The sequence below is a fragment of the Ovis canadensis genome, chromosome 1 (assembly GCF_042477335.2).
Source record: "Ovis canadensis isolate MfBH-ARS-UI-01 breed Bighorn chromosome 1, ARS-UI_OviCan_v2, whole genome shotgun sequence".
NCBI classification, from domain to species: Eukaryota; Metazoa; Chordata; class Mammalia; order Artiodactyla; family Bovidae; genus Ovis; species Ovis canadensis.
The window spans coordinates 253,924,650-253,952,241 of record NC_091245.1 but is presented as its reverse complement, the minus strand read 5'-3'; the positions used below and the strand labels follow the sequence as shown (position 1 = coordinate 253,952,241).

Here is a 27,592-nt window from a genome sequence, read left to right as displayed (position 1 = left end):
CACTGCAGATGGTGACTGCAGCCATGAAATTAAAAGACACTTGCTTGTTGGAAGGAAAGCTATGATCAACCTAGACAGCATATTATAAAGCAGAGATGTTACTTTACCAACAAAGGTCCATCTAGTCAAAGCTATGGTTTTTCCAGTAGTCATGTATGGATATGAGAGTTGGATTATAAAGAAAGCTGAGTCCTGAAGAATTGATGCTTTTGAATTCTGGTGTTGGAGAAAACTCTGGAGAGTCTCTTGAACTGCAGTGAGATCCAACCAGTCTATCCTAAAGGAAATCAGTCCTGAATATTCATTGGAAGAACTGATGCTGAAGTTGAAACTCCAGTACTTTGGCCACCTGATGGGAAGAACTGACTCACTAGAAAATGATGCTACGAAAGATTGAAGGTGGGAGGAGATGACAGAGGATGTCACTGACTCAATGGACATGAGTTTGAATAAACCCCAGGAGTTGGTGATGGACAATGAGGCCTGGCATGCTGCAGTCCACAGGGTCACAAAGAGTCAGACACGACTGAGCGGCTGAACTGAATTGAACCCAGTGTCACAGGCCTTGATCCCAACCTCTACAGCCTGATTCTTCCTTGTGTCCCTGGCCCCAGCCCTGAAGGGCTCATGCTACAGACTGAAGGACAGAGTAGTGTGCCCATAAAACACAGTTTGTGGACACAGACTGTCCATTTAGAGAGCTTCTTCAGGTCATAAGCACAAAGCCACCTCATGAGAAAACCAGCCATTTACCTCATGGTGTAGAAGAACACAGCCTTTTCCCAAGTCAGAGAGGAAAGAGTAAGCCCAGGTTCAGTGCATTTACAATAAACCAAAGAACAAACCGGTAAGAAGGAGTAGCTGGGATGTTGCTACTCACAGGAGTAGTGATAGTTACTGAACACTCCTGTGACCCATGAAGGAACAACTAAACCAGGCAATTGAGTGAAAGCTGGTGCCACCACGAGGAGCTCTCAGGTTTTAAAATTAGTCTTGGTGATTCCCTGGTGGCCCCATGGATTTGGAGTTTGACTTGGGAGTTTCACTGCTGGGGGTTTGATCCCTGTTTGGGGAGCCAAGATCCTACAGGCCCATGGTGCAGGCAAACAAAATTTTTTTAATAAAATACAATTCAGCTTTAGCCAAAATCAGAAACTGCTGGGGTTTGATCCCTGGTTGGGGAGCCAAGATCCTACAGGCCCATGGTGCAGGCAAACAAAATTTTTTTAATAAAATACAATTCAGCTTTAGCCAAAATCAGAAACCCAAGAAATGAGGAGAGAGGGACATTAAGAAAATTAGCTGAACCCTGGTTCCAAATGTAACCCCCAAGCACTATTTTCTGAACATGTTCTGATTCATGGAGAACCACAAATGGTGAATCAGCTTATTCCAGGACTGCCCGTTGTAACCATGGCCTGAATTAAAGCAGATTTATATCTGCCCCCATAAGCCCTGAAGTGTCACGTCCAGTCCTGTTGCACTGATTTCAAGTTCACTGCTACCAAGTTAAGCGCTAACATTGTTTCATCCGTGGGACTTCCCTGGTGGTCCACCGGCTAAGACTTCGTTCCCAATGCAGGGGGCCTGGGTTCAGTCCCTGCTTAGGGAACTAGATCCCATCTGCTGCAAGTAAGAACTGCAATTAAAGATGCTGCATGGCAGAGTGAAGACTGAAGCTCCCAAGTGCTGCAAATAAGACCCGGCGCAGCAAATAAATATTTTTTAAAAATTTTGTCTACAAAATAAAATCATTTCATCCATAATGTAGATTTACTCCTGGGGAGACACTGTCCTCTAGCTCAGTAAGTATCCCCTGAGATGACATCGTGTCACGGCAGAGTTCAATGACTGATGTCCATTTATTTTCTAAAATGTCAAGGATGGCCCCCCAAAAGTACATATTCTACATTCATACTGTTTAGTAAGGCAGGAAAGTGGATACTGTTATTTTTATTCATGAAGGATAGCTAAATCAAGAAAGTATTGGTACTCAAAAGAGGAAGTTCCAGTTCTGGAAGTTTCCTTATGTGCAGCAAATATAAGCGTTCTGACTTCAGCTTGTGGCCTCACCCTGGTCACGGGCTGCCTCATCCACATCCTCCGGGGAGCACAGCATTTTGCCGGGGCCCTCCGCTCCTTCAGCCTCATGGCCTGTGGGATGACAGGCATTTTGTAGGTCTTCTTACAACAGCCCAGTCCTGCTCCCCCACCCACAGACTGCCCACCAGAGAACAGCAGAAAGGTAGACAGTGAGGCTAGGGGTCAGGGTGAACAGAGCAGCAAAGAGGTCCTAGTATGTGGGTCAGGGACTAGGGAAGAATTAGGAAAGGAAGTGACACTGGCTGAGCACTTGTGTCAGGCCCCAGGCTATGAGTGTCACAAGAACCCTCTGAGAAAGATGATGATTATGGGGCTATAACAGGTTTCATCATCTCCATCTCACAGATGAGGCAACTGAGGTCCAAAAGAGTAACTCTCCCAAGGCTATTACGCTAATAAATAGCAGTGGCAGGATTCAGACCCAAGACTCTCTGTCTCCAGGGCCCAGAAAAAGTGCTGGGTACACGGAAAGCACACTCTGCTCCTGACGGCTGAGAGGCTGCAACACATATGTCAGAAAAGGGGCAGAACACTCACACCCCAACCAGGCCACTTCCGGTCACCCCCACGGGAAGCTGTGCACTTATCTCCGGTGGGATCCAGGCCCAGACCCTTCAGCTCATTATCACGGGAGGTCAGGCTCACACTCTCCCAGCTCTCCCCGAGGTGTTGCCCAGCCAGTTGCCTTTCCTCCTTCCCCAGAGTCATACCTACTTGTTCCAGTCACTACCCCAAACGGATGGGGAGGTCCCCTGACCACACATGGTGGGCTCCCTGTGAGGGTAGGTCCCTAGAGGCAAGCTGGTCTTGCCAGTACTGCCCACACCAGAGTGAGAGTTCCTCCCTGAACTCCATCTCACTCCCAGTTGTCCCTCAGCCAGCAGCAGGCCGCGCCAGGAGTAAACAAGAGCCAGCAGGGGTCAGCTCTCACCCTTCCCTTCCTTGCCTTCTGACCACGTACTCTTACTTGGCTGGATGTGGATCTTGAGGAGACCATGATGAACATAAACATTTAGGGAAGTATTTGGGTGAAAACCCCTAACATGCAGGCATACAGAGGTTATTACCGTTTCAGATCTGCAGGCAGCCCTCTCCCAAGAAGGCCACCTTCACATCCTTTGCTTTTCCCAGCATGTTCACTCCCGGCCCCTTCCGCCTCACCTCAGCCTCAGAGATGTGCAACTCGGCAGGGGCAGCAGGGGCCTTGTTTTCCCACTCATGGAGTGGGGCAGATCACATGTGCTCTGAGCCCCGTGGCTTTCTCACCCGGATTTGGAAGGGGTACCTCCAAAAAAGCCCATCACACTTTTCCCAAATGTGGGGGCTGAGGGATACGACAGCCACAGCAGCTCCAGGTGGAGGGTACTTCTGTATAACCCTATATTTCTCGGCAACCCCATCAAAGGCTTGGTGGGGCCTGAGGAGCTCAGAGAAAGTGGCCCAGTGACTGTCTGGCCTCTGCCTTGGAAATTGGCTTCTGGAAAGTTAGTTACATTTTCCTATGGTTTCCAGGGGAGAATGCAAAGTAACTTTGCAACAAGAGTTTGGCTTCAAAGTGAAATATGCAGCAAAACATGTAATGTATTAAGAAGCAACACTGTTACTCTGAAAATAAAACAGCAGGACAGTTGCTAAAGTTTCCTAAGGGGCCCGGTTTTCCTGAAGGTGGTTACCACATAGTTACTATCAGTAACCAACACCCCCACCCCCAAACCACAGGCAGGCACACGCACACACGCACGCACACACACACACACCATCCCCACTGGGGATTAAATACAGACCAGATCTGCCTGGATGACTTACCCAGAGGGGCAGATTCTGGAATCTGGTCTGAAAACCGAAAGCTGGGGAAGAGCAGGGCCAGTTCCCGACGGGCGTCTTCTGAATCCCAGCTTCCATGGACTGCATTAAAGGGCATTTCCGTGCCATACTGAGCCCGGAGACTAGCAGTATCCAAAATGTACAAGAAAGAACAGTCTCATTTGAAAAGAATGTTTTGATCTCTGGCAACGTAGCCACTAGCTACCCATCAACAGGCAGCATTTCTGTGACGTGGCTTTCTCGGCTGGAAATGCCAGGAACAGCATCAAGGGTGATGGTAACCAGCGGTGTTCTGACCTTGTTTCATTTGTGCAGCAACCCTGTGAGGGAGACTAGGGAGACCATCATGACCCCCAGTTTAAATGTGCATGAGTCAGGACTTCCCTGGTGGTCCACTGATGATGAACCCGCCTTGCAATGCAGGGGGTGTGGGTTTGACCCCTGATTTTGGAACTAAGATCCCACACGCCATGGAGTCACTAAACCCATGTGCCACAACTCAAGAGCCCATGTGCCACAACTACTGAAGCCTTTGTGCTCCGGAGCCTACGTGTGGCAACTAAGACCTGATGCAGCCAAATAAACATTTTTAAAAGGGGGTAAATATGCATGAGTCATGGTGTGAGCCCAGGAGCTGTCATTTTGTAGTCGTTACTACTGGGGGCTAGGCAAGCACCCTGCTGAGGACTTGATACAAATTGGCGTAGTTAATCCCTCAAGGTTCCCTAAAATAATACTAATACTGCTAAGATTTCCTTTATCTCAAACAGTGTTCCAAGTTCCCTCTTTCTCTCTCTCAATCTGAGGCAGGTCCTTTCCCATTGCAGTTCCCATTTTCCAGATGAGGATATTAAGACGGATTAAAGCACAGATGACCCAAGACCACACAGTTAGCAAGAGGAAGAAGAGAGATTCTAACCACAGCACTCTAACAGCCTCCCAAGATAGGTGCTCACAACCCCATTTTATCGATGAGAGAACTGAGGCTCAGAAAACCTAAGATCTGAACTCTGGGCTCTTTCATCAGCCCCGGCTGCCTCAAACATGAGTGTTCCCAGCTCCCTACAACTATAAAGTACAACTGCAATTAGTCTCTTGCTAATGTCTTTCTTGTTGGCGGGGCCTCTCTCAGCTTCAAAGGCAAGACAGTGGATTTGGCAGTGGTGGCGTCAGGGTAAACATTCACACGGGGCCAGGGAGCCGACCAAAGCAGCCTAGTGCTGTGTGCAGAACAGGGTGCTCAGACTCTAGGGGACCTCAGGACACCTTGGTATGGAGTAGGGGATGAGAGGTGGGGGGGCTGAGTCCACACTGCTGATTCTTAGGCCCCACTCAGAGTCTCTGACTCAGCAGGCCTGGGTGTAGCCCTGGAATCTGTACTTCCTGGGTCAGGGTTTCAGACGGCTCTGGGACCACAAACCCTCTGCTACAGACAGAACAGTGAAGACTGGACGCACAGCAGCCTTCAGAAAGAGGGGAAGAGGCAGCAAGAAGGCAACCTCTGAAGGGCTGGGATGGGATCAGAGGGAGAGGATGTCAGGGTCTCCTCAAATACATAACAAAGGGCAGGGACTCCTCAGCATATAACAGAGGGAGCTTCGTGGCCATCAGAGTGCCTTCTGTGTTACCCACAATTCTGGGCTGAAGCCCTAGCAGGGCTCTCAGCTTCCTCGGATGCAGGTGTTGAGATGCATGAAGGACCATTGCTGGTGACATTACCTGTCAGGCTGCTCCCTCCTTGCCACATGAGGGTCACAGGGCCCCATGAGGGTTCGCCAGGCAGTGACCACGTCGTCGGTGCCCTCAGTCCTGGTAAGGATCAGGAGGTGGCTTGGTCCACTGCACATGTGATGTACCAGCTTCTCAAATGTGTCCTAGCACAGGGAGGGAAGGGAGTGGATTAGGCCAGGGGCCCCAGGGGCCCATCCCACCCACAGGATGGGAGAGGGCCCATGAGCTGCCTCACCACCAGCCAGCATGCCCTGGAAGATCCCAGGAAGGGGAAGTGGTACCCAAAGACACAGAGAATCCAAATATAAGTTACAGGCAGGGAGATGAGGCTCTGAAATGACATGCTGGGGTTGAGCATGAAATTATAAGAAGTTAGACAGCATTTAGAAGACCACCACATACATGGAAACCAGGGGATACAGCTGAGCATCTCGCAACCTTTCCTCCTTCTTCAAGTAGCAGCACTCAAACTTCCTTTGGGGAGCAGCCCTTCCCCATTTCACTCAGTCCTAGTCTGGCCGACAACCACAATGCCTATCCACCCCTCCCCACACACCCTCCACACCCGAGAGGTGGGGCCCAGGCTAGGAGACCCTGTCTCCCAGGTGGATGAGTCAGAAGCAGAAACAGATGAAAAGTGGTTGAATCTATCCGCCAACAGGGGCACCTGAAGTGACTCCCTGTGAAGTTTTGTTTCAGAAATCCATACCCCTGCCTTGGTTCTTCTTGTCCCCACACCTTCTCCTGCAACTTCTTCAGCCTTCTTTCTTCAGTTCTGGGAGTCACAGAGAATCCCCCCAATAAATTCCTTACTTCATTACTTAAGTTAGAGTCAAACTCTAGTCGTTGGGAGCACACCAAGCAACATCTCCCTGACACAGCCTGTAATCATTATGCTGAGAGTAATTCCATGGCCCACTTGCTGTTCACAGTCTTGTTCTTCATAAAAGTCTAGTTTCTCCCAAACTAATATCAATTTGAAACATAATATTGGAGGAGGAGAAAGAAATGAAAGCATGTTGGATAAGTGGAAACTGGAAAACCGACCTCTCCAGCTCTGTGTTGGTAGAAAAGTCGCATTTCTGCTTCTGTCATGGTTCTCTCTTCATTCGTTAAAATGTCAAACCCAGCTTCCTGGATCTGTAGGAGATATACACACATATATACGGTAAAGAGCCAGGCATCCTGGAATGTGAAGTCCTGTGGGCCTTAGAAAGCATCACTATGAACAAAGCTAGTGGAGGTGATGGAATTCCAGTCGAGCTATTTCAAATCCTAAAAGATGATTCTGTGAAAGTGCTGCACTCAATATGCCAGCAAATTTGGAAAACTCAGCAGTGGCCACAGGACTGGAAAAGGTCAGTTTTCGTTCCAATCCCAAAGAAAGGCAAGGCCAAAGAGTGTTCAAACTACCACACAATTGCACTCATCTCACACGCTAGCAAAGTAATGCTCAAAATTCTCCAAGTCAGGCTTCAACAATACATGAACCATGAACTTCCAGAAGTTCAAGCTGGATTTAGAAAAGGCAGAGGAACCAGAGATCAAATTGCCAACATCCATTGGATCATTGAAAAAGCAAGAGAGTTCCCAAAAAACATCTACTTCTGCTTTAGTGATTATGCCAAAACCTTTGAATCACAGCAAACTGTGGAAAATTCTTCAAGAGATGGGAATACCAGACCACCTTACCTGCCTCCTGAGAAATCTGTATGCAGGTCAAGAAGCAACAGTCAGAACTGGACATGGAACAGCAGACTGGTTCCAAACCGGGAAAGGAGTACATCAAGGTTGTATATTGTCACCCTGCTTATTTAACTTACATGCAGAGTGCTAAGTCACTTCAGTCGTGTCCGACTCTGTGCGACCCCATAGACGGCAGCCCACCAGGCTCCCCCGTCCCTGGGATTCTCCAGGCAAGAACACTGGAGTGGGTTGCCATTTCCTTCTCCAATGCATGAAAGTGAAAAGTGAAAGTGAAGTCGCTCAGTCGTGTCCGACCCTTGGCGACCCCATGGACTGCAGCCTTCCAGGCTCCTCCATCCATGGGATTTCCAGGCAAGAGTACTGGAGTGGGGTGCCTGTGAAATGCCAGCCTGGATGAAGCACAAGCTGGAATCAAGATTGCCAGGAGAAATATCAATAACCTCAGATATGCAGATGACACCACCGTTATGGCAGAAAGTGAAGAAGAACTAAAGAACCCCTTGATGAAAGTGAAAGAGGAGAGTGAAAAAGTTGGCTTAAAACTCAACATTCAGAAAACTAAGATCATGGCATCCGATCCCATCACTTCATGGCAAATAGATGGGGAAACAATGGAAACAGTGACGGGCCTTATTTTGGGGGGCTCCAAAATCACTGCAGATGGTGACTGCAGCCATGAAATTAAAAGACGCTTGCTCCTTGGAAGAAAAGCTATGATCAACCTAGACAGCATATTAAAAAGCAGAGACATTACTTTGCCAACAAAGGTCCATCTAGTCAAAGCTATTGTTTTCCCAGTAGTGATGTGTGAGAGCTGGACTATAAAGAAAGCTGAATGCCAAAGAATTGATGCTTTTGAAGTGTGATATTGGAGAAGACTCTTGAGAGTCCCTTGGACTGCGAGGAGATCAAACCAGTCAATCCTAAAGAAAATCAGTCCTGAATATTTATTGGAATGTCTGATGCTGAAGCTGAAACTCCAATACTTTGGCCACCTGATGTGAAGAACTGACTCATGAAAAGAACCTGATGGTGGGAAAGATTGAAAGCAGGAGGAGAAGGGGATGACAGAGGATGAGATGGTTGTATGGCATCACTGACTCAATGGACATGAGTTTGAGCAAGGTTTGGGAGTTGGTAATGGACACGGAAGCCTGGCATGCTACCGTCCATGGGGTTGAAAAGAGTCGGACATGACTGAACGACTGAACTGAACTGAAAGCAAGCACGAATTCACATTTCAATGTGTTGAAAGTAAAAGGTGATGGAAAAACAACATTAAAAGCAGTGGAGACCTTCATTCTCGTCATATCTGACCTGATTCAATTTAAAAATTGTAATTTAGGACTTTCCTGGTGTTTAAGAAATCCACCTGCCAATGCATGGATATGAGTTCGATCCCTGGTCTGGGAGGATCCCACATGGCACAGGGCAACCAAACCCGCGCACCACAAGTACTGAGCCTGTGCTCCACAACAAGAGAAGCCACCCCAGTGAGAAACCCAGGCACGGAAACAAAGAATAGCCCCCACGTGCCGCAACTAGAGAAAAGCCCTCACACAGCAACAGAGACCCAGTACAGCCAAAAACAAAGAAAGAAATATTGTGACTTCCTTCATTGGAATTTTAATTAAACTCCTTAGATGCCTCTTCCCCCTAGGACACTGCTACACTATGCCCCAGCCCTGTTTTTCCAGCAGAGAAGACACAAGTACAGTCTGTAAGGGAAATGTTGTCTCTCTTGCTGCTGGGCTAGGTCTTTCCGTCATGTCTGACTCTGTGCGACCCCATGAACTGTAGCCCACCAGGCTCCTCTGTCCATGGGGATTCTCCAGGCAAGAATAATGGAGTGGGTTGCCATGCCCTCCTCCAGGGGATCTTCCCAACTCAGAAGTCTCCTGTTGTCTCTCTTACCTTCATGATAATCTCATCTGTCTTCCCATGGACCACCGCGTCTGGTTTAATGATGGCCAAGGTGCAGGCCTTCTCTGATGACACTGCAACAAGCCGGGGATGGTGCTGTCAGACCCTGGACTCGCAGGAGGCTCTCAGGATGCTCTCCACAGGGACTGTGCAGCTCCACACAGCCCCCGCCTCCCTCCCCCAGCCTCTTGGCTGAGCTTCTGCTGACCTGGACTCTAGTGAATGCAGGAGTCTTGCTCCAGACCCCACCCCCAGCCTGGCTGCAAGGGACACGAACTGGGAGGGAGAGTGTGGGGAAGGAGGAGAGGATGGGAGGTGGAGAGGGAAATCAAATATGACTCAGGAGCAAAACCCAGAAACAACCGAGTCAGCCTGGAGAGGGGACAGAGCTGGAACAGAGGCGAAGCAGGCCACGACCCTCTCGTCCCTTCCTGTGCAACACCCGCCCCCCCCCCCCCCCCCCCGCTCCCCCTGCAATGATTCTTGGTCTCTAACTGCAACCTACTGTATTCTCCTCTCGGTGTGTCTTTCTGACTTTCTAGCATGTGGTCACTGGTGGCTGCCCCAGGCCCCAAGTCTGCTCAGGGCTGGCACGTTCTACCAGAATCCTCTGTCTCTGTCCCATTCTCCTGAGAATCAGCCGCTTTGTTGTTTGGAGCCCAGGCACCAGTCAGAGTTCACTGGCCAGGCTACTGGGAGGCTGTGTCCACAGGTCAAGCAGCTGTGGTGATGAGGGAGATGCCGCATGGCCTCTGTCCACTGCTCAGGCCCACAGACGCCTCGGGGGAACCCACATCTGTACACAAACCCATCCCTGTCGGATTCCCGTTTGTATGGACTTGGCCTTGGTGAGCTCTGCACGCTGTCCACAGACTATATCCCCCATAGCCTATTTTCTCTTTTCAGCTTTCACATCAGTTGTGTTGACTCTGAAAATCTAAAAAATATGGGCTGAAAAAGAAGTGTTGATCATGTTAAGCAGCCAATTGGTTCATCCTTCCATGAGCACTATTTCTAATATCCTATGAATCCTTGGACTTTAAATCCCCTTATGAATTGACCAATTAAAGAGACCACACAGAGGTATAAGGTGAGAAGAGAAGAGGCCAGAGCAGGAGCCCAAGAACTCCAGTCTGAAGAGAGAGCAAAAGAAAAGAAGCTGAGGAAGGGGAGGCTATGGACAGGCCAGAGAAAATAAGAAGAAAATGAGAAAGGTTGAGATGTCTCAGACACCAGACAAGAAGAGGGGTACTTTTGTTTTTGTGGGGTTTTTATGCGGACCGTTTTTAAAGTCTTTGCTGAATTTGTTACAATATTGCTTCTGTTTTGGGGCCACAAGGAATGTGGGATCTCAGGGCTTCCCAGGTGACACGTGGTAAAGAACACACCTGCCAGCAGAGGAGACATAAGAGATGTGGGTTCAACCCCTGGGTTCGGAAGATTCCCTGGAGGAGGCAGCCCTCTCCACTATTCTTGCCTGAAGAGTCTCCTGGACAGAGGAGCCTGGCGAGCTACAGTCCATAAGCTCACAACGATTTGGACATGACTGAAGTGACTTAGCACATGGGGCATCTTAGTTCCCCAACCAGGGATTGAACCCATCCCCCTTGCACTGGAAGGTGAAATCTTAACTACTGGACCACCAGGGAAGTCTCAAGAAGAGGGTTTTGAGTAGGAAGACGCTATGGACGGCAGCCACGCCTGCAGCAGGACACCATAGGCTCTGACTGGCAACTGCCTGCTGGATTTGGCCCCAAGAAGGTCACTGGGGCCCTGGGAGGAACAGGTGGGCAGAGACAGAGGAGAGGGTGGCCCAAGGAGTGCGGACCAGGAAGCCGAGCTGGGAGAGCGGAAGGCTAAGGGCAGGGCAGGCGCTGTGCAGTTTCCTAAGTGGAGAGACTGGATTTAGGAGAAAATAATGGGGAAGAGAAGAAGATATAATCCGTAAACGAGACAATGAATGTTTCCTGCAGAAGCCAAATCGCTGACTTCTCTTTCATACTTGAAGTTTCTTGCTCTCCTAAACTGCACCACATCCCTTATTAGAATCTATCTCAGACAGTCCTCGTCATCCACACATAAATAGCAGTTTTTCTCGTTCCGGCAGTAATCAGAACTTCCTCCTCTCTCTTGCTTGGTTCCTGAGCCACATCCTGGTTTCCTCTGGTGTCTCAGGGACCATCAGGAGCCACCTTGCCAGCAACAACTTCCCTAACTTTTAGCTTCTCTTCCCACTGTCAGGTCAAGATGTTCGCATATTGAAGCCTCAGGAAGAACAGTGATGCTCAGGAGTGTAAAATCCATGAGTTGATACTTGAGGACTAAGAGGAAGAGGGTACAGGGCTGTGGGGAGGGAAGGGGTTCAGTACAGCTGACTTTCTCACACTTGAGAAAAATGGTTAAAGAAACTCAAGTTCTTAACTCAAATAAGGACTAAGGAAACCCCAGCACCTCATCACTTTACCTTATTAGTGTCATTCCCCCCCCCACCCCAGTTTATTAAGAAAGCCTTTCCTGATGCTCAGTAATTGTCATGAAAGTCACACTTGTTATAGTTGAACATGATCAGAAAGACACTCAAGATGCAATTAAAGCACAGGAGGGAGATTAACACAGTATGTTTGAAGTCAGGTGATTGGAGATGAAATGTTTTATGGGTTATTTTCCCAGAGTTCAGATTATTCAATAAACTTACTACTCATATATTTTCTAAGAAACACATCAAGTCCGAGTCTGCACTGCCTTTTGCTTGCTTGTTGGTTCTGTACTCACCCAGGTCTTCATCATCACCATCATTCTTTTCATGAGAAAAGCATTCATCTTCATCAGAAAGAGCTTCATCTTTAATCTAGTACAAAGTGGTCACAGACAGAAAGTAGACAGCTGATTAAAATTCCACAAAGACCTTCAACAACCAACGGAAGCCAAGAAAGTAAAGGTTCCAAATGCAGAGCAAAAGAAGAGGGTCAAGATTATCAGTCTAGGAAACTTTTCAAGGTCCGTTTGAGTAACTGGATGGTGGTAGAGGATGAGAACAATTAAATCCATGCTGATCTTAAGGTTTAGAGCCTCCCTGTTTCCATGAGCATCAAATAGAAACTAAGGAAGAATAAAGATGAAATAGAGAGTTGACAAGCAGACAAACAAAGAACTGAAATACAAACATTTAGAAAGCAACCGGCTACACTGTGTGGGGAAGTAGTAAAGATAGATCATTTATCTGTAGAGGAGGCACAAGTGTTTTCTTTCTTGGGGAAAATTTGCCGGTTTTCTGGGGGAAATATATGATTTGATTCCAATCCATTCTATGAGAACAGAGCTTTGCTCTTTGGAATTGAGTGTGAAGACTTGAACACTGGATACTGCACAACGTTGAGGCTCCTGTGGCAGCTGCTCAGAGCACCAGGAAATACTTCTTTCTAACTAAGGGGTGTCAGTTTTCAAAGGCTGCCGATTCTTTATGAAAAACTCACAGTCCATGTTATTCTGAAAATACTGTACCTAAATCACAACTAGTGCTTACTGATCCTATTTCTCAAAGTAATGACCCCTTTCTAGTTAAAGAAATGAACCCCCTGGGGTCACAAATAAAACCCAGGAATGAGAGGGAAGGGCAGGTCACCAGGAGAGATGTTCCCCTGAGGCTGACTCCTCCAACCCACTCCTGGACCCATAACTTCATTTTCATTTCTGAATTCGCTGTCAGGGTTACAGAAGCCCCTGTTGGGAGATAAAGTGGGGATGAGCGAGAAATAGATGAGACACTAAAGTGTTCTGGATGAAGAAGATGACTTCCTCAAAGACTTCCTAGTGGGCTTTGCACATCCCCTGAGCAGGTGGGCATTTACTGAAGCTTTCCAGGGATAGGGAGGACACTGGCGGGGCAGGGGAGGGACCTGCTGGCCTGGCCACTTACCACCCTCCGTTCTCTGCCTTCAGCCAACACCCTCTTTTCTGCCTCCAACTGCTCGCGGATGGTTTTCTCCAGCAGTGGGGCATTCGCTCCTCTCACCACTGCCACCAGCTCTCCTCCCTGGAACACAGCACAGAGGTCCCTCAGATCACATGACAGCAACCTCTTTCAAGAGCTAGCAAGTGTCCAAGGGCTTTGGGAGTGTGCCCAAGGTCAAGATCCATGGACCCCACACCCATGGCCTCCAGTCACTTCTCTGCCCCCTACCCATGCTCCCCTCCCTTCAAAACTTCCTTCAGGGCAGCGGGGAGTAAGGTGGGGGAGGACCAGGGCCATAGGTTGTGAGTCACTAAGTGTGGCCTCTCTGTGGCTCCTTCATCCAACAAGTATCAGCTGAGCACTTACTATGCCCAACACCAAGACAGAGGCATAGAACATAAACCCGAAACATGGAAAGACACAGACACCACCCTCAGTGACTTGGGTGTGGAGCGGGGAGGGAGACGGTGGTGTCAGAGAAACAACTACAACAGGATAAGGCCATTGCATTCATAAGGGTGCTTGGGATCTGGGGCAAGAGTTAAATCCCAACTCCATCTGGGGTGATCAGGGAGAACCTCACAGCGGAGGTGCTGTTTGCAGGGAACTGGAGCTTCCCATCTTTGATTCTTCAGAAGTCTCCATGCCTGTCACTCACAGACCATCACATATACTGGGTCCTCCTTCTGTGTCCATCCCACCCTCGGGGACCACCACTGCATGATGATGGTGACAAGCTGCCACATGTCCCCACATGGCCATTATAACTGATGCTTTAATCTGCATGCTCCAGGGTCAGGCAAGCAAACCACTGCGGTAATGATGCCTTTTCTGCCACGGAGCTCTGATGCCATGTGGCTGGGGGCATGTCCATCTCAGCATCTCCCGCTCCCCATCCCCCCGACCAGGTTCCATCGAATAACTTCAATCTCCCTCCTGAAGGCCAAAGCTCAAATGATGTTTCACCAGAAGCTTCCAACTTGTGAGACTTGCTGCCGAGGGCAGGAGCCTGAAGGTTTCCAAGCTAAACAACCCCGGCCCTGGTGAGCAGGCCCGTTTCCCTGACTGTGTGACGGAGCACTGCACTGAGTCAGGAGGAGAAAATCAACCCGTTGTCTTCAGGGCCTGGCAGGTGACCTAAAGCCAGGAGCCAGATGTGAGATGGTAGACCCTCAGGGGCCAGGAGCCCCACGTGGATGTCGCAGCTGGAGGCAGCCGGGCAGTTTTGTAAATGCTAAACCACTGGTTGTCATGCATCGACCTTCTCATTTCCAACTTTATGTCAGCATATCTTCACATTTAATGATGAGGCAAAGGTAAATACAGGAGCGTTCATGTTGTGGAGCATTCATGTTCCCTCTGTGGAGCACAGTGGGACTCGCCAAACCCTGTGCCGGGAGTGAGACTTGGGTCAAGAGTGCTCACAGCTAGAAGGCGCACAGGCGTCCGAGGGGATCGTCCTCTGTCCCAAGTCCAGCCCTCAGGAGGCCTGCAGCCCAGAGTGACTCCTCAGGGTTCTGCCCGCGAGTAGTGCCGTGATTGAGGGCATTGGTCCTCGGCCAAACAATAAAGTCAGGAGAAGCCAGCACCTCTTGCTGGGAATAGTGTGGGCTCTTGGTGAGAGGTGTCCTTCTGAACCCTCAGGGGTGCAGCTGTGGGACCATCCCCGACTGTAAAGGTACTCACGGCATAAAACAGAAAGGTTGGCTCACACCTCCCTCGGTATCTTTCGAGCACATCAAGACGGTCTGCCTCTGCCTAAAGGAGACAGATGGTCAGCAGGGTGATGGGAGAGCCGCGTGGGACACACATCTCACACACGCATCTCACACACACACACAGCCTTCATCCCCCCCGTCACATACCACATACACACACACAGATACCACAAACACACAGACCCCCCATCCCACACAGCACACACACACCACACACCTTCACACACCACACACACACACACACCTCATCCCCATACCACATACACACACACCACACTCACCACATAGACTTCATATACACACATACCCCTCATCCCACACAACACACACACACCACCCCTCCACATACCACGCACACCACACACCCTCACATACCACACACACACACACCTCATCCCCACATCACATACATACACACACACACACACCACACTTACCACACACAGACATCACATACACATATACCCCTCTTCCCACACAACACACACACACCACACACCCTCACATACCACACACACACACACATCACACTTACCACACACAGACATCACACACATACCCCTCATCCCACACAACACACACACACACCCCAAATACCACACACACTACACACCCTCACATACCACACACACACACACCTCACCCCCATACCACATACACACACACAGACACCACAAACACACATACCCCTCATCCCACACAACACACATACACCACACACCCTCACATCCCACACACACCACATCCTCACATCCCACACACACACATACCTCATCCCCATACTACATACACACACACACACACCACACTCACCATGCACAGACATTACACACACATACCCCTTATCCCCATACCACATACACACACACACACCTACACCTCATCCCCACACCACATACCACATACACACACACAACACTCTCACCACACACAGACATCACATACACACATACTCCTCAACTCACAAAACACACACACATACCACATCCCCCCTACATACGACACACACACACTTCATCCCCATTCCACGCACACACACACACTACACCACACCACACCCCCAATACTACACACCATATACCACCTACACACACAGCACATACATACATTACACGTAACACATACACCACACCACACAACATGCACTACATAACACACCACACACATGCACACACATACATTATATACCCACACACACCATACCACACACAATTACACACCACACCGCACACAATACACATAACACACATATCACATCACACACACACATTACACATAAGTCACATACTATACTACACACATAGATTACACATAACACACACCATACACACATATCACACACACCACATCACACATATACATTACACACTACTACATAACATTACTACACAACACACATATGTTACACATAACACACCACACACATCCATTACACATCTCACTCACACACACACACACGCACACACACACACACAAGTGATGCCCTCCCCAGGTGGAGCCCTGGCTTTTCTCTCTCATGCTGCTCCTTCTAATGTCTTTTCATCTGAACCTTAACAAGTGTCCTGTCAACATATGGGTAAAAAGTGTTGCCAGTGTAGTTTTTTGAGGAATAAAATAAGGAGGGAATCCGCTATCATCCCACGTCTGCTCCTAGTGGCTGGGACACAGGAGGGTGCTTGAGCTCTGCCTCCAGGTTGGATAAAGCCCACCATCAGGCCCCTCCTGCGCTCCTCCACCAAAGCCTCACCACAGGCTCCCCAGAGCAGGGCAAGCCCCGGAAGCCCAGCTTCTCCAGAGTTATCGCGAGGGAGCGTCGCTCCCGTGTTTACTGGCTGAGCCTCACCCCTTGCAGCTCATCCCGCATCTCCTACGCGCGTCTCCGGAAGTGATTCCCATCTCCATCCAAGGACCCAAGGAAACTTGTGCTGAAAGTCCTCTTTTAGGAGCAAGGATAGAGATCTTAAACCCTGTGCTCTGGAAGTGAGACTCCAGGCTTCACAGTGTCCAGGAGACAAGAAGGAGGAGCACTGGCCTCAGAGTGGCCAAGTAGTCCCTGCTCCAGCATCAGGAGTGGCCAAGCCCACCAGGACTGTGAGAGGCGGGAAGGCAGGAAACCTCCTCGCCCGAGAAACTGGCATCAGCAGAAACTCCACAACGAATACTCTCTCCATGATCTGCAAAAGGCCCCTCAGGCTTCCTGTTCCTGTTTTTCAATGTTTAAGTTTTTTTTGCAACCGTTGTTCGACATTCTGCTGAGAGAGGATCTTACTGATGCAAAATGCAGAAGGTCCGGGCCGACCTCCACCCTCATCTTCTGGAAGAGGCTCACCACGGGCTTGCAGGGGCCACACCAGCCTTGGTAGACGTCAACAACTGCGGGGAACCAAGAAACCGGAGCGCCCGGCCACGTCAGGCAAAATTGATACCAGCGCATTCCCACCCACTCCGATGGCCATCTTTATTTGCTGTGGTGCTTTAGCGGTTCAGTCGTTAAGTCATGTCCAACTCCTGTGACCTCATGGACTGTAGCCCTCCAGGCTCTTCTGTCTATGAGATTTCCCAGGCAAGAATAATGGAGTGGGTTGCCATTTCCTTCTCCAGGGTATATTCCCAACCTAGGGACTGAACACAGATCTCTTACATTGCGGACAGATTCTTTACCAACTGAGCTACAAGGGAAGCCCCATTTGCTGGTTAAAAGGATGTATTCTCCCAGCAGAGCAGGAGCGAGAGTGGAAACAGCATTCCCTTATGAACTCAGTGTTCCAAATTCTAAACTCAATGAAGTGAGTAGAGTGAAAATCACTTACTTAACATGCATCCTTTACCACAAGGAATTTTCAGGCCTAGCACAGAGAGGCCCTCTGTAACTATTTGAATTAGACTGAAAGTATCCCTTCTGAGAGGAATAGTAGGTGACCTGTCAGCGTACAATCAACTCTTAGCTACTAAATACAGCATTAACCTTTCCTCCTGACAAGTTAAAAGCCACTTGCTTTGGGTAAAGGGGGATTTTACCTACTCTATCAAATCAACATTGTTCTCCCAGAAAGTGAACCTAAGAGAGACCTAGGTGGAAACTGGGGTGCCTGTTTCTGCCTTGGTCCTGGTCTCTGGAGTGTGGCAGGAACTGGATATGAAGGACCCGCTTGTCTGACGGCACTAGACCTTGAGGCCTGCGAGAAGCTAAGCAACAAAGCCAACACGTGTGCAGCGGACACACACAGGACCCACCCAGCCCAGTCAGACACTGCGAGTAAGTGCTAGATGGTGACGTCCTGATGGTCACATTTTAGAGAAAGGATGTCTTCATGAAGACCTCAGCAGTCAGGGTTCATGCCTGATCCACACAGCAGGGCATTTCTGTTCAGCAGCAGGCATGCTTGGTCATGGGGAGGGAGTGTGGACACTGCTTATAAACTCTCAGCTCTGCCAGTTTTAATAGCAAGCAATTTGTGATTTTACTTTTTGAAGGTTCATATTTCAATTTTCACATCATATGAGAACATTTATTAATAAAGCATGGTATAGAATATCTTTTCCCCCCTTTTTTGGCTGTGCCATATGGCTTCAGTTCAGTTCAGTCGCTCAGTCGTGTCCGACTCTTTGCGACCCCATGAATCGCAGCATGCCAGGCCTCCCTGTCTGTCACCAACTCCCGGAGTTCACTCAGACTCACATCCATTGAGTCAGTGATGCCATCCAGCCATCTCATCCTCTGTTGTCCCCTTCTCCTCCTGCCCCCAATCCTTCCCAGCATCAAAGTCTTTTCCAATAAGTCAACTCTTCACATGAGGTGGCCAAAGTACTGGAGTTTCAGCTTTAGCATCATTCCTTCTAAAGAAATCCCAGGGCTGATCTCCTTCAGAATGGACTGGTATGGCTTACGGGATCTTAATTCCCTGACCAGAGGTTGAACCCAGGTCCTTGGCAGTGAAAGCACCAAGTTCTAGCCACTGGACTGCCAAGGAATTCCCTAAATTATCATGACTGAAGTTAGCATAGACTCTGGCAGCACTAACACTGTACCGTAGGAGTTGGGAAGAGGTTACCCAGTGGAGGGGTGACTTGCATTGGACACTGTGGAAATGCCAGGCTTGGATGGGCAGAGAGGGAGCCCATGATGGGAAGCATGATAGGGGTGTACAGGGGCCACTGGGGTTGGGCTGTGGGAAGTGGTGACAGAGACCACTGGACAAGCAAGGAATGTGGGTTTGAGGAGCTCCATCCTGATTTACTAGGCAATGAGGACTCACAGTAAGTTTTTAGAAAAGAGAGTTAATATTTACTAAGCCATCTGCACTTGGCTTTTCTCTCAAAAAAATCCAGCAACATAGGTATTTTTATCCTACCATAGAATTAGAAATGAAATAACCAACCCAAGGTAAAACAAAATAAAAATTCTCAAGGAGTAGAACCAAGTTTTGGACTGAGGTTTGTCTGATGCTATAGTTCATGCTTTTTCAATGACTCTAGGAATGAAGATGCACAAATTCAAGAATATGAGTCAGTTCGGCCAAGCTACATAGTTTTACAGAGATAGAATCAGATTGGGTTTGGGAGGGATCAAGAAGCCAGACACAGGGGTGGCAGTGTCAAGGGAGGGATGGAAGGAATGGAAGAATCCCTGAGACTTTGAAAAGGAAGTGGAAAGACTGGGGGGAGGGGGGTGACAGTCCTGCGGGTGTGAGGAAGACCCACCATTGAGCCCAGCAGAGGAAAAGAACCAAGTGAAGGCAGGGAGAGAGCGTTTGGGGAGGGAGGGAAGTGCACTAGCTTCCAGATATGCTCATTTCCCGTAGCAACCAGAGAGTCTAAGCCAAATAGTCCCAAAGGCAGTTAGACATCAGCAGGGGCAAGAGAGAGGGATTTGGTCCTTAGCATCCAGGCAGAGGATGAAGCTCTGGGCTTCCTTAAGGACAACAGCTTCACAGTCGAGCAATTTCAGTAGACCCCCAGTAATGGGAGAGAAAGTATTTGGGTCATACTGGGAAAAAGTCCTGGGAGACTCAGATGACCCTGTATCCAAGCCCACCAAGGAGAACAGGTTCAAGCTCTGGCAGATTAAAAACAAAACAAAACAAAACAAAACTGGGACACAGTTAGCTACCAATCTGTATGCAGGATTTCCATTGATAGGTCAGCCCAGTCATTTGTACCAACTTCCCATCTCCTCTCACACTCCCTGGCTCTCCGAAGAGTGGTGGGGACAAAGGCACACTTGCCATGGTTAAGGGGGAGAAGGGACTGGGGACTGGGGAGACACTATATGAAGAGATCGAATGGCAGGAAGCAGAGAAGGGAGGGAAGAAATGGCAGAGAAGTGAAAAGGGAGGTGTGTGTGTGTGTGTGTGTGTGTGTGTGTGCAAACCTGAATAGACTTCTGCATGTTTGAAGGCAGATGGAAGAGAGCCAACCAGAGTTCCAAGATGGTGGTTGACTTTGGGCACAAATCTCTGCTGGCTCTAGAAAGATTCATGTCTTCCTGAGACTGCCTGATGAACGAGGCAGATGAGCCCCTGCTGCCTTCAGTCTGCATGATTTCCTCATGTCGCGCTTAGTGCTGGGCTCAACAATTCCACGCTCCATAGATGGCAGCTATGATCACATAGGGTGCCTGGAACATGGCAAATCCTCAAAACACGATGAGTCTGTGGTTTTCTTACTTATGAGTAGTAAGAAATTCACTTTCTTATGAGTTTTTATTAAAGATATAAAAGTTTTATCCAGGAGCCGTGTTCTGATTGCACAGACAAACAGTATGGACAAAATAGTTAAGAACTGGCACCATTAACAAAGCTTTGTAGCCCCTCAAGTAATAGAGAGTGGCCAGACTCACATTCCATCCTGGATCAACGCAACCGCACTCATTAAGTGCCCACTCACCCCAGGCCTGGACATGTGTGCTCCAGGTAGAGATGAAAAGACATTGGCCCTGTGTCTAGAGGCTGGGTGCAGGCATGGAATCCCCAGCCACACAGGGGCCACACAAGGCTGGCTGTTTGCTGGAAGGCTGAGACAGAGTCCACCCCAGATGCCCTAGAGACACCAGGTGGAGGTGACCACACAGAGGTTCAGTAAAGTTTTCATTCAAGGAGGCTGCTTTAGAGCTGCCTGAGAAGGAGAAAGATTTCTACAGTCTGTTGGGGGACCATGATACTCCAGGTAGTAGGAACAACATGGATATGAGTGATGAAGTGGGGAAACTAGTGGCATGTGCTGGAAACAGGCTGGAGGCCAGGACACACCCCAGAGTACAGTGGGTGACAAGGCTGCAGAGACAAATTGAGTCTTGAGAGAGGGCTGGGGGAGGGGGTTTGAGTGCTAAAGTCATGGTGTGGGGGGCAGCGAAGGAGAGAGATGAGAGCAGATACAAGTTGACAGAGCAGGTGCATTGATAGAAAGAACTAACCAGACACAAAAATAGAGCCCTTCTAGAAGAAAAGAAGTGGAGAAAGAAAGAGTGGGGAGCAGCTGTGATGGGCACCCTCTAAGATGCCATCAGTGGGCCCTGTCTCCCAGGATTCACACCTTTGTGTGGGCCTCTGCCCTTGAGTGCAGGCTCGACCCAGAGCTTCTCACAAACAAACAGGGCAAACGTGATGGGATGTTACTTTTGAGATTAGGTTACACGAAGACTGTGACTTTCACCTCTCTTGCGTACTTGCTCGCTCTCTTTTTCTCTCTCCCTGAACCCTGCTTTGGGTGGAGGGGCTGGGGGGAAGAAGCTACCATGATGTGAGTAGCCTTATGGAGAAATTGATGGCAAGAAACGGATGTCTCTGGCCAACAGCCAGTAAGGACCTATATCCTGCCAATGGTCACGGGAATGGACTTGGAAATGACCTTTGAAGATCTGCCAAAGCCACATGACCAAGTTTGGAAGTAAGTTAAACTCTAAGTTGAGCCTTGCCATTCTTGGTCTGACTCCTTAGCTGCAGCCTGGTGAGAGACCCCAAGCCAAAGGCACCCATCTAAGCAACCCCTGGATTCTGGGTCCACAGAAACTGTGGGATAATAAATGTTGAGTGCTATAGACTGCTAAGTTTTAGGGTAAATTGTTACTCAGCAATAGATATTGATACAAGGAGGGTAGGGGACCAGGAGGCTGTGCTGTTTCCTAGTGACTGTGCAGCCCGTGGTTCCACTCTCTTGAGCTACCTGGCTCTCAGTCCAGCCCTCGAGTTCCAAGAGATCATCTGTTCCTTTCAATACCTTCCCCTTTTGTGCCTCAAGTAATTTTAACACCAAATATGCCCTGAGCATGACAATCAGCTCTAAAACAAGGGAACCCTGCTATCCGGCAGTACTGACTAGTTTCCTGAATTGGACTAACAGATGTTGAAACCAGATATGTACATACACACAAAAGAATTACCTTCTTCTTTATTTATGAAACTCAAGGTTATAGGGAAATGATACTCTTTGCAGGTTTTCCCTCCATGGTTCAATATGCCATTTAGGAATTTTGAAAAGAATGGGTCTAAAAAATCATCTTAAATTACCAGTTAGTCCTTTGGAGCAGAGCATTTCCTCCCAAAGTTCTTGGGTGCTGACGTTGACCTAGCATCAGAGAGGAACAGACGCTGTATTACTGCGGGTGCCCATGGGGAAGCAATTTGGTGCGTTTGCTTTAGGTTACCTACTAATATCTATCAGTCAGGTCTCTCTCTTCTCTCTCCATCTCTTTCTCAGTGAAATACTGACAAATACAGCTCAAGCTGCCCTCTTTGCCCAGTCTTCTTTTCTCCTCTCTCTCCTGCCTCCAACCCCAAGAATAACCACTATCCTAAGAAAAATCTCATTTTAAAAACTGTTGGGACTTCCTTGGTGGTCCAGTAGTTAAGAATTCACCTTCCACTGCAGGAGACACGGCTTTGATCCCTGGTCAGGAAACTAAGATCCCACATGCTTCAGAGCAATTAAGCCCAGGCAGCCCATGTGGGGCAACCGCTGAGACGGTGCATGCTAGAGCCCATGCTGTGAACTGGAGAAGCCTCCCACGGGCAGCAACTAGAGAAAAGCCTGCATGCCACAATGAAGACCCAGTGCAGCCAAAAATTAAAAAAAAATTTTTTTAATTAAGAAATCATTTTTACTTGTTACTTTGCCAAAACTATATATAAAATTGTTTTGTGTACATAAATAGTATCATATTGAAGATCTCCATTTGCAATTTGTGTTTTTACTCAACACTAAATTTTGACATTTATCTGAATTTATGTACAAGGAGGTATTCATTTGTTTTTGCTTTTTTGTCTTTTTATACATTTATGGAGGTATGAATTATACATAGTGAGACATACAGAACTGAACTGTTACACATGAGTGAGTTTTAACAAATGCATGTACCCAGGTAACCACACTTCTCTCACAATACAGAACATTCCAGCTCCCCAGAAAGTTCCCCCTGGTCTCCTCCCACTCACTCCCTACTCCTCTCCCCAGGTAAACACTAACCTGCTTTCTGTCATAACAAATTAATTTTACTGATTCTAAAACTTCATATAAATGAAACAGTACAGCGTGTCTTGTTTTGTGCTGGTCTCTTTTGCTCAGCAGATTTGGGGCGTTCATCTGTGTGATTGTATCTCAGTAGTTTGTTCACTTTTATTCCTGAGCACGTTCCATTGTATGACAACGTCACTTTCTGCTTGATAGATGATTTGGGGCTCTTATGAATAAAGACTTAGGAACATTCTTGTTAAATCTTTTGCGTTCACCCTTTCATTTGTCTTCAGTAAGTAAATACCTAGGAGTTATATTGCTTGGATATTGGGTCAACTGAGGAACCCTAAATAGTCTCACCTAGGGAGAGGACAGGGTTCCTGGTTGGTAGACTCTAGAACACTGTTTTCAAGGAGTTGACCAGGTAGAGAAGCAATGCTTACACAGAGGCCTCAGTGCATAGCGACCCCCCACCCCCTGCCTCAGCAGATGGGAGCACTTCCTTTGAGCACCACAATGAACTCAGAGCTCTGGGGAATATGCATGAAAAAAATTGATAACAAATGTTATTACTCTACAAAGGGAATATCAGACACAGACACATGAAGAGACAATCATATGGAGCAAAATGCTTAGAGCCACAAGCCTGGACATATCTACAGGAGTCTCATCACCACAGCTCTGCCAGGTATGTATCATCCCTCCTGTTTACACAAAGAACAAGGAGGCTCAGAGAGGTTGAGGCTTATTGTGTTGTTCACAGCAATAAATGATAGGACCAGATGCTTAGAATTGATTTACAGACACAGAAAAAGTCTCATAACTCTAAAGTACTAAAATCTCAGTGCTGGAAGGCCCTTAGGGATAATTCACCCAACATGCTTCTTCGACAGATGGGTGAGCTCTAGCTCAGAGCAGTTATGTGATTTATCCAAAGTCCCAGAAGAGTCAAGAACTGCGTTAAATCTTTGACTTCCAGACCAAAACTCTTCCCTTCTCTGCCCATCCAGCCCCCCTGCATACTATCCTTAGCCTGACACTGCTTTCTTCTTTTTAAAAAGCACATGCAAATTCACATGTAAAGTGCTGATGCCACAGAGAACAATAAAGGAGAAATCAGATGCCTGGAGACCACTGCCCATCTACTGAAAGGTGCCTAGAGCCTGACCATGAAAAGTTTTAAAGTTTACTTTAAAAGGCACCCACGTTACATTATGATAATAAAGCCTTCCATCCCACATCCATCCCCTTCCATGCCTGCATTTTTTTTTTTCTTAACCATCACTTTAGAATCAACCACTACTTACTGGGCCAGGGCCAGGACAATAGGTAGTCATTGTCCTATTAATTCCCTTGTCACAGGTGCAAACAAAGTAAAGCACTCTATAAGGAAAGTATAGTGCATAAAATATCAAAACATTCTTTGAATAAGCAAATGATTTCAAGAAAGCAGTGATGGGAGAAGTGGGTCTTCAGAAAGGGCACAGTTACAGACATATGCCCAGACTCTAAGAACTTATATTCTCTCAGCAAGTCATAATTATACCTCAACAAAATATATGTCAGATTGAATTATACTGATTCATATTTTCTTGCTGTTTTTTGTTTTATTTTAATTCATGTTTCAGGTTCACAGTTGCATAAGCATTATAAAGATAAGCAGCTTTTATCTAAGTTTATGATTATACATTTATATTTGCATGCATGCTGCTGCTGCTAAGTTGCTTCAGTCATGTCCGACTCTGTGCAATCCTAGGGACTGTAGCCCTCCATGCTCCTCTGTCCATGGGATTCTCCAGGCAAGAATACTGGAGTGGGTTGCCATGCCCTCCTCATGTTTATATTTACGTGCACACACAAAATATTGTCATCATTAGAGGTCAAGATAAGCTTTTATTCCTTTAAGGCAGAAGGGTACAATATTCAAATTTGTGAACATTGTTATATGCCACATTTTAATAGTATATTTTAATTTTAACTTTTTGCTCACACTGTGCAGCTTATGAGATCTTAGTTTCCACACCAGGGATAGAACCCGTACCCCCTGCAATGGAAGCGCAGAATCTTGACCACTGGACCACCAGGGAAGTCATTTTTATACTGCACTTCCCACTCCAGGCCATCCTCCCCCACCCCTTCTCCATTCCACCCCAATCAAGTGCTGGAAGCCAAGTTCGCCTTGAGACTTACCTGCAGGGCAATTTCCTTTTTCTTGCTGCCCATGGCTCTACAAAGAAGACAGAAGCTCTGTTACTGAGGATTCAGGCCATTCTGGCCGCAGCCTCACGACAAAACATTGAGTAGATCTGCAAGCCTAGAGCCTCCTTCAGATAAGGCGCCCCCCTCCCCAACTCCACTCCTTCAAGTTAATTATGAATGGCAGCAAATAAACGCAGTGATCCAAAGTGAACACCCCACGGAGAAAGCTGAGCTTAAGCCCGAGGGCTCTTGGCTCGCCAGAAGGTTTTCTGTGGACATGCCGAGTCCCTTCCCCGCCGGGAGCTGGCGGAGGGGTGCGCGCGGAGGCCCGAGTAGGGGCGCCGGGCCACGCAGCCCATCAGGCCCTGGAATGCCTGCCAAGGAATTTGGACGGAAAAAGCCTGCAGAACCCTGCCATCCCTACTGTTTCCATTTATTCCTGGGAAACTGAGCCCCTGCAAACAGGTACCGGGTCCTCAACCTGCAGCGAGAGTTTCCAACACAGTTTGCGGCGACCCAGCCACGGTCGTCATGGCAACACTGCGCGGGCGGGGTGGGGGGGTACTAAGGCGTCCAAGAAATGAACCCGAGTACATATAAGCCACGCCCACTCTGGGCTAGCGCTAAGGCAGGAGGGTGTCCCGCCTCTTGCTGTGAGGACTGGACGGTAGAAACCCTCATTGGCTGAAGAGTTTGTCCTCTCTGGGTCTTTTGCACCCACCAAGCACAGATCTGGTGCATCATGTACTGTAGAGCTGCACCCTCCATTCCTGCATCCCTTCTGTCCCACCAGGCCTGGCATGCAGCTTTTCTATTGCTACTGAATACATACTGGGCAGGGGTGGCTCCCAGGTTTTGACAGATCTGAAGAGGTTTCCTTCAAGATAAAGAATACAAAATTACAAATTCAAAATGAAGTATGAAAGTCAAGTGGAGAAAATAGAAGCAATTATAAACATGGTGTGAATGATCTACCTCAATTAAAAGAAATTGCCAGGAGATTAAAAAAACAAGGCCCAATTATATGTTGTCTTCAAGAAATCCACTTTAAATATAAAGCACGGGTTTTAAAGCGTTTTTTTTTTTTTTTCTTAACTTGTTTTTAAAGACAGAAGTAAAAGGGTGGAGAAACTATGGCATGCTACAGTAATCAAAAGAAAGCTGGAGTCACTATACTAATTTCAGGCAAAGCAGATTTCAGAGCAAGGAAATTTATCAGGGATAAAGAGAAGATATTATATAATGCTAAAGGGATCAATTCTCTGAAGACATAACAATACTTGTATATGCACCTGACAGCAAAGCATCCAAATACTTGAGGCAAAAACTGACTAAACTGCAAAGAAAAAATAAATAAACCCAAATTGAAGGCTTCCCTTATAGCTCAGTTGGTAAAGAATCCGCTTCAATGCAGGAGAGCCGGGTTTAATTCCTGGCTTGGGAAGATCCCCTGGAGAAGGAAATGGCAACCCATTCCAGCATTCTTACTTGGAGAATCCCATGGACTGTGGCCTGCCAGGCTCCTCTGTCCATGGGGTCGCAAGAGTTGGACATGACTTAGCAACTAAACCACTACCCCTATCATAACTGAAGACTTTAACACCACATCTTTAGGAATGAGCAGATCCAGCAGGCAGCTGAGAATGAATATAGTTGAATATAGTATCAGCATGTCAGGTCAGTTCAGTCACTCAGTCGTGTCCAACTCTTTGCAACCCCATGGACTGCAGCACGCCAGGCCTCCCTGTCCATCACCAACTCCTGGAGTTTACTCAAACTCATGTCCATTGAGTCGGTGATGCCACACAACCATCTCATCCTCTGTCGTCCCCTTCTCCCCCTGCCTTCAATCTTTCCCACCATCAGGGTTTTTTCGAATGAGTCAGCTATTCGCATCACGTGGCCAAAGTATTGGAGTTTCAGCTTCAGCCTCAGTCCTTCCAATGAATATTCAGGTCTGATTTCCTTTAGGATGGACTTGTTGGAT

The 27,592-nt window shown here is 47.9% G+C and overlaps 1 protein-coding gene across 5 annotated transcripts; it reads right to left on the bottom strand.

The window, feature by feature from the left end:
• Positions 1–1,843: 1,843 nt before the first annotated feature.
• On the bottom strand, positions 1,844–26,142 carry NME9 (NME/NM23 family member 9). 5 transcript variants are annotated; one of them, XM_069564648.1, is made up of 12 exons: positions 26,075–26,142; positions 25,597–25,633; positions 22,464–22,521; positions 17,228–17,331; positions 14,927–14,998; positions 13,205–13,321; positions 12,061–12,136; positions 9,280–9,362; positions 6,706–6,798; positions 5,647–5,801; positions 3,910–4,049; positions 1,844–2,154 (listed from the first exon to the last, which is right to left on the bottom strand). In XM_069564648.1, the coding sequence occupies exons 2-12, from the start codon at positions 25,627–25,629 to the stop codon at positions 2,057–2,059; spliced, it is 1,029 nt and encodes a 342-aa protein (XP_069420749.1). In that variant the 5' UTR covers positions 25,630–25,633; positions 26,075–26,142; the 3' UTR covers positions 1,844–2,056. The 5 variants fall into 5 exon arrangements, with proteins under 5 accessions (XP_069420749.1, XP_069420758.1, XP_069420763.1 ...); XM_069564657.1 differs by having other exon boundaries at positions 26,087–26,138; XM_069564662.1 differs by having other exon boundaries at positions 26,030–26,112.
• Between the last annotated feature and the right edge of the window lie 1,450 nt (positions 26,143–27,592).